The sequence below is a fragment of the Neoarius graeffei genome, chromosome 21 (assembly GCF_027579695.1).
Source record: "Neoarius graeffei isolate fNeoGra1 chromosome 21, fNeoGra1.pri, whole genome shotgun sequence".
NCBI classification, from domain to species: Eukaryota; Metazoa; Chordata; class Actinopteri; order Siluriformes; family Ariidae; genus Neoarius; species Neoarius graeffei.
In genome coordinates, this window is record NC_083589.1 from 29,405,566 (window position 1) to 29,411,950 (window position 6,385).

General features: G+C 42.2%; 1 protein-coding gene across 1 annotated transcript; it reads left to right on the forward strand.

Annotated features, from left to right (window-relative positions):
• Positions 1–3,316: 3,316 nt before the first annotated feature.
• Positions 3,317–5,761, forward strand: LOC132869950 (E3 SUMO-protein ligase ZBED1-like). Its single transcript, XM_060903514.1, has 3 exons — positions 3,317–3,498; positions 3,579–3,837; positions 4,346–5,761. Exons 1-3 carry the CDS (start codon positions 3,317–3,319, stop codon positions 5,759–5,761), a joined length of 1,857 nt encoding a protein of 618 aa, XP_060759497.1.
• Positions 5,762–6,385: the final 624 nt, after the last annotated feature.

Here is a 6,385-nt window from a genome sequence, read left to right on the forward strand (position 1 = left end):
TGGTCTTCCACATTTCATTCGCACGCTCACGTCCTCCATTTTTCTCTCCTGTTTCAAATTTGTATCCCACAATGCCTTGTGCGAACGGGGAAAGCCCACCACGTGATGCATGACGTAGTATTTAATTCGGTCATGGTGAAGCAGGCAAAAATAGCCAGCAGCAGCGGCTGTCCATCACTAGCAATGATGACTGCTTCATTAGGATGTGCAGAAATGTAGATGGGCCGTGAAGCCCACACCAGAGCAACAGAGTCACCCGCAGTGGTGGCATGAATGGCCCAGCCGAGCCACCATGGAATGTCTGGCCTCGTGAGCTCTCACATACTATTCACCTCTCCTAATGAAGCGCCTTGCACAGTAAGGTAAGACAAACAATGTTGTTCCCCCATCATGTCTCTCTGGACCTCCAGACTTGATGCCAAGTGGTGCACAAAAGTGCCACAGACCTGACGGGTATTGGAAGTTGCTCTGCAGTGAAAACTGACTTGCTGAGTGATGCCATGCATTGGCCATTTGAGTGGCTCTTCTGCGTGTCATCTGGTGGTGTGCCATTGACCCTGGAGGGTTCATCTGCTACATTGCACCGAAAAGCACCCTGTTACAAGTGCCTTATTGGTGATGTACTATTTAACCCATAGCTGGAACCTAGGCAGGCGCTACCAATCTGGGTAAGAGCGGACCTGGGAGCAATGGTGATTAAGGAATAATTCCACTTTCCCCAATACTCAAGTCCTCCCGAACCCGAGACTCACCACAGGTTGCAGTTTAAAGGCATACCCAGGCAAAAAATAGTGGAGAATTTAGGGCCACGTGGCCCTAAATTCATTAATTCTTATATATATATATAAAACTGGGGTGGCATGGCGGTGTAGTGGTTAGCACTGTCGCCTCACAACAAGAAGGTCCTGTGTTTGAGCCCAGTGGCCAGCGAGGGCCTTTCTGTGTGGAGTTTACACGTTCTCCCCATGTCTATGTGGGTTTCCTCCGGGTGCTCTGGTTTCCCTCACAGTCCAAAGACATGCAGGTTAGGTTAATTGGTGGTTCTAAATTGACCGTAGGTGTCAGTGTGAATGGTTGTTTGTCTCTGTGTCAGCCATGCGATAACCTAGCAACTTGTCCAGGGTGTACCCCGCCTCTTGCCCACAGTCAGCTGGGATAGGCTCCAGCTTGCCTGCAACCCTGTAGAACAGGATAAGCAGCTACAGATAACGGACGGATGGATAATAAAACTGGAAGTCTATGATTCAAATTCAGTAGCTTTCAGTCCACTAAACAAAAATAATTGGGTGTCAGGGAAAATTCTTTTTATGACCTACACTTGAAAAATCTGAAAGGCAGTCTACTTTTAAGAAGGCAACAAATTGCACTAATTAATGTTTAATGAAAAGCATTCCAGGTGACTACCTCATAAAGCTGGTTAAGATAATATCAATGGCATGCAAAGCATCATCAAGGTAATTTGAAGAATCTAAAATATGAACCTTTTAACAGTTTTTGTTTACCACATAATTCCAAATATGTTCTATATGCTATTTCATACGAACCCATTTCCAGAAAAGTTGGGATATTTTCCAAAATGCAATAAAAACAAAAATCTGTGATTTGTTAATTAATGTGAACCTTTATTTAACTGAGAAAAGTTCAAAGAAAAGATTTTAAAGTTTTATTGACCAGTGTAATTGTATTTTTGAAGTATAAACAAAGTTAGATGTTGCAGACATCAAATTCTATCTATTCTATAGAAGCCATCTATCAGTTCTATGCAGAAATGCTGCCAGTTTCTCTGGGATAAATAAAGTTTCACATGAATTAACAAATCACAGATTTTTGTTGACTGCAGCCTTCAGAGGATTGTTAAGAAATATCAATTCAAGAACTTGGGAGAGCTTCACAAGCAGTGGACTGAGACTGGTGTCAGTCCATCATGAACCACCACACACAGGTGTCTTCAGGAAAGGGGCAACAACTGTTGCATACCTAATATTAAGCCACTCCTGAACCAGAGACATCAGAAGCATCTTACCTGGGCTAAGGAGAGAAAGAACTGGACTGTTACTCAGTGGTCCAAAGTCCTCTTTTCAGATGAAAGTAAATTTTACATTTCATTTGGAAATCAAGGTCCTACAGTCTGGAGGAAGAGTGAAGAGGCACAGAATCCAAGGTATTTGAAGTCCAATGTGAAGTTTCCGCAGTCTGTGATGATTTGGGGTGCCATGTCATCTGCTGGTGTTGGTCCACTGTGTTTTATCAAGTCCAAAGTCAATGCGGCCATCTACCAAGAGATTTTGGAGCACTTCATGCTTCCATCTGCTGACAAGCTTTATGAAGATGCCTATTTCCTTTTCCAGCAGGACTTAGCACCTGCCCACAGTACCAAAACTACTACTAAATAGGTTGCTGACCATAATAATCACTGTGCTTGATTGATTGGCCAGCCAACTCACCTGACCTGAACCCAATAGAGAATCTTTGGCATATTGTCAAGAGGAAGATGAGAAGCACTGAACCCAAAAATAGAGAAGAGCTGAAGGCCGCTATCAAAGAAATGTGGGCTTCAATTACACCTCAGCAATACCACAGGGCTGATCACCTCCATGCCACACTGCATTGATGCAGTAATTTGTGGTAAAGGAGCCCAAACCAAGGATTGAGTGTATAAATGAAAATATTTTTCAGAAGTTGGACATTTCTGTATTGTAAATCCTTTTTTTGATTGATCTGAGGAAATATTCTAATAATTTGAGATATTGGATTTCTCTTTTTTCATGAGCTATAAGCGATAATTGTGAGCATGCAGGAACTTACAGATGTATGTGCGGCAGAAGACAGCTTTAGAATAGCGAACCAAGCCAAATCGAGAGACAGGAATCGAGGCCAGTAAACACACTAGGGTCGGGCGATCGGCAAACAGAATATTAGAGGTAAACAGGGATTGAGGAAACAAGAAACACTAGCAAAGGTCAGAATGGTAGAAAGGCAGTCAGAGAGATAACATGGGCACCGTGTGAGATGGCTGCCTCTCCAGTAGGGCTGCCACGATTAGTCGATTAGTCACGATTATGTCGACGAACAAAATCGTCGACAACTAATTTAGTAGTCGACGTGTCGTTTTTTTTTTTCTTTACTTTGCTTTTCTTTCGAAACTGCCGCGTCTGCCTTTCTGTCACATACACACACACATACAGTCAATGTGTGCGCGCGCACACACACACACACACACACACACACACACACACACACACACACACACACACACATATGCGCAGTAGTGGTAATCGGCATCAGTCCTGACTTGAAATGATACCATAACAATAGCATGGCTTCCCGGCAACGAAGTTCCAAAGTGTGGGAGCAGTTTAAGAAAAGTGGTGAGAAAAGTGTGCAGTGCAACGTTTGCAAAGCTGAACTTGCCTTTCATGGTAGCACAACGGCTATGCATGAGCATCTGAAGAGAAAGCATGTCATTGTGGATGGTTCTGATGAGGGTCCGTCATCTAGGTAAGCAAACCAGCTAGTTAGCTGCCAATATTAGGGTAAACGGTGAGCTTTCTTGCTACTTACTTATCGTTACGTTTCAGTGCTAAAAAAGCCCGGTCTTCTTCTCTGGACGGCTTTGTGACCAAGCCGACAAGGTGCACACCACACCAAGCCAATGTCCTGACCGAGTCAATACTAAACATGCTGGTCACGGACATGAGACCAATGTCCATGGTGGACGACGAAGGATTTAGAGAGATGATAAAGCAGTTCAACCCGGAATATCACGACAACTACCTACCAGGCAGATCCCATTTCACCACATTGATGGAAAAGAAATACGATGCAACCTTTGAGAAGGTAAGTCTCTCTTTCTCGCAATTGGTTTTATTGGCATTGATGTATTAAAACGATATTGCCAAAGCAACAATAACACATAGTAAAATGAATAAATGATTTAATAAACAAGCAACATTCAAAGACAAATAAGAATTAAAAGATCACTCACTCAGTCACACACACAAAATTACGTAATAATTTTACACATTTCATGATGAAATAATAAAGAGCTTGCTGACTGAGCAACCATTAAATTAATCTTGGTTAAAGCATGCAATGTAAAGTTTTTTTATTATTATTTATGTTGAATGTTTATTATTGAACCTATTTAACATGCATAACTGAACTATTAAACTGGTAAATTAATTTAAAACTTTATGCATAAACTGACCAATAATGTTAGTAATGGAAAAACACAAGCACACACACACATCTCTATATATAGAGATAGATAGATATGTGCTTTGTGTTGTGTATATAATTTTCTTCTTATTGCTTACTATTCTTTCAAATTTCTCATGTCTTTTAGGTAAAGGAGACCCTCAGAGGTGTAAAAAGTTCCTTAACTCTTACTGCTGATGTGTGGACGAGTCGTGCGACAGAGTCTTACCTTGGTGTGTCTTGCCATTTCCTGAGTGAGGATTGGAAGATGAAGACCTTCAACCTTGCCACCATGCCTCTTGAGGAGAGGCATACTGGTGCAAATATAATGACATGGATGGAAGAGGTTCTGACGAAGTTTGACATCTTGCCCACCAAAATAAAAGCAGTAGTTCATGACAGTGGTTCCAATATGGTGGCAGCAATGCGACTGCTTGAAGAAAAACATGGATGGGCCTCTATCCGCTGTGCTGGACACACACTCCAGCTCATAGTTAACACTGCTCTCAAAGAAACAACCATTAGCAGAGCACTAGGTGCTGCTAGGCAGCTAGTGGAGCACTTTAAGAGAAGCGAGCTGGCTAGTACAAAGCTAAAGACAAAACAGGAGCAAATGAATGTCAAGAAAAATGCGCTGATCCAGGATGTCAGTACAAGATGGAATAGTACATTCCACATGATAGAGAGACTCCTCGAACAGCGCTGGCCTCTCACTGCCACTCTCTCAGATCCTGAGGTAACTCCAAGGGGGAAACAATACTTCGATTTGAGGCCAGAGCAGTGGGAGCTTCTTGAGGAACTGAAGAAAGGGTTGGCACCTTTTGAGAGTGCTACTGTTTACCTAAGTGGAGAGCAGTACACAACCATTTCTGGTCTTCCACAGGTCGTCAAAGGGCTGACACGGGCTGTACACCAAAGCCAATTTGAGACAAGCTCAGGAAAATCTTTCCTTGCCAGTGCAGAAGAAGGGATAACACAGAGATGGGGGAGTATTTACAGTGTCTCAGGAGAGAAAGAAAATCCAGTTATGTTTGCAGCTGCCCTGGACCCCAGATATAAAAAGCTGAAGTTTTTGACTCCTGAAGATGGCATTAGAGTGCAGGGGACAGTTGAAGTGCTTGCTGTCAAAGAAGCCAAAAAGGCTGGGACACAGGATGCAAATGTGACGAGGGCCAGTGTTTCAGGTAGAACTGAAAGGAGTGCTATGGAAACCCTGCTTCAGTCTGACACAGACAGTCCAAGTGAGAATGAGGATGGAGAATCTGAGGAGGACCAAAAGATCCAGGTTGCAATAAATGAAGTTTGGCTGTACTTTGGAGAGACCACCACACTCTCTAAAATGGATGATCCTCTCAAATGGTGGAGTGAAAATGAGGGGCGTTTCCCCACACTGTCAAAGATTGCTAAAAATTTTCTTTGCATCCCTGCAACCTCTACCCCATCGGAGCGGATTTTCTCTGCAGCAGGGAACATCTGCTCTCAAAAGAGAGCAAGCCTTTCTCCAAGCCATGTAGAAATGCTAACCTTCCTGGCCATGAACAAGAGTCTTGTGGGATTGGGTTAAATAGTGTCAGAGTGTAGCAAAATACATTTGTGACTGAGCACTGAGCACAAAATGCACTTTTTTTTTTTTTTTTTGAGTGAGACCAAATTTTATTTTTGTGAATAATTCCTAGGTAACCGGAAGTATTTATTTTTGTATTGTTTAGGCCAGTCTTTATTGTGCCTTGTCTTTATTTTACTCAGCTGTTTGCACTTCATGCTGCTCTGTTTGTTGATACAAGCTTCACATCTCATTAAAGGGTTAATGAGCTATCATCTTAACTGTTTTTATTTTCACTTAGCACATACCTTAAACACTTCAAGCAGAAAGCTAATGATCTGAACAGCTGCATGCTGGTGCGATAAGATGTATGTTTTATAGTCAATTTACGTATGATCCGATTAGTCGACTAATCGAAAAAATAATCGGTGATTAGTCGACTATCAAAATAATCGTTTGTGGCAGCCCTACTCTCCAGTAGCTCTGTAGTTTTTAGCTCTTTAAACCTCTTTTTTTTACTTTCTGCTCTTCTTACAAAGACATAGTGTGTTTTACTTATATAACATGGATATATTTAACTTTAACATGCAACCAGGAGCCAGTTTTCTCACTTATTCGAGAGAGGAGCTGCTGGCCCTGAAAACA

Excerpts from the sequence above, each read along its gene's own strand:
- LOC132869950 (XM_060903514.1), top strand. The coding sequence starts at position 3,317 with ATGGCTTCCCGGCAACGAAGTTCCAAAGTGTGGGAGCAGTTTAAGAAA. Across the intron at positions 3,499-3,578 it reads GATGAGGGTCCGTCATCTAG|TGCTAAAAAAGCCCGGTCTT; the intron begins GTAAGCAAACCA and ends GTTACGTTTCAG. Across the intron at positions 3,838-4,345 it reads ACGATGCAACCTTTGAGAAG|GTAAAGGAGACCCTCAGAGG; the intron begins GTAAGTCTCTCT and ends CATGTCTTTTAG.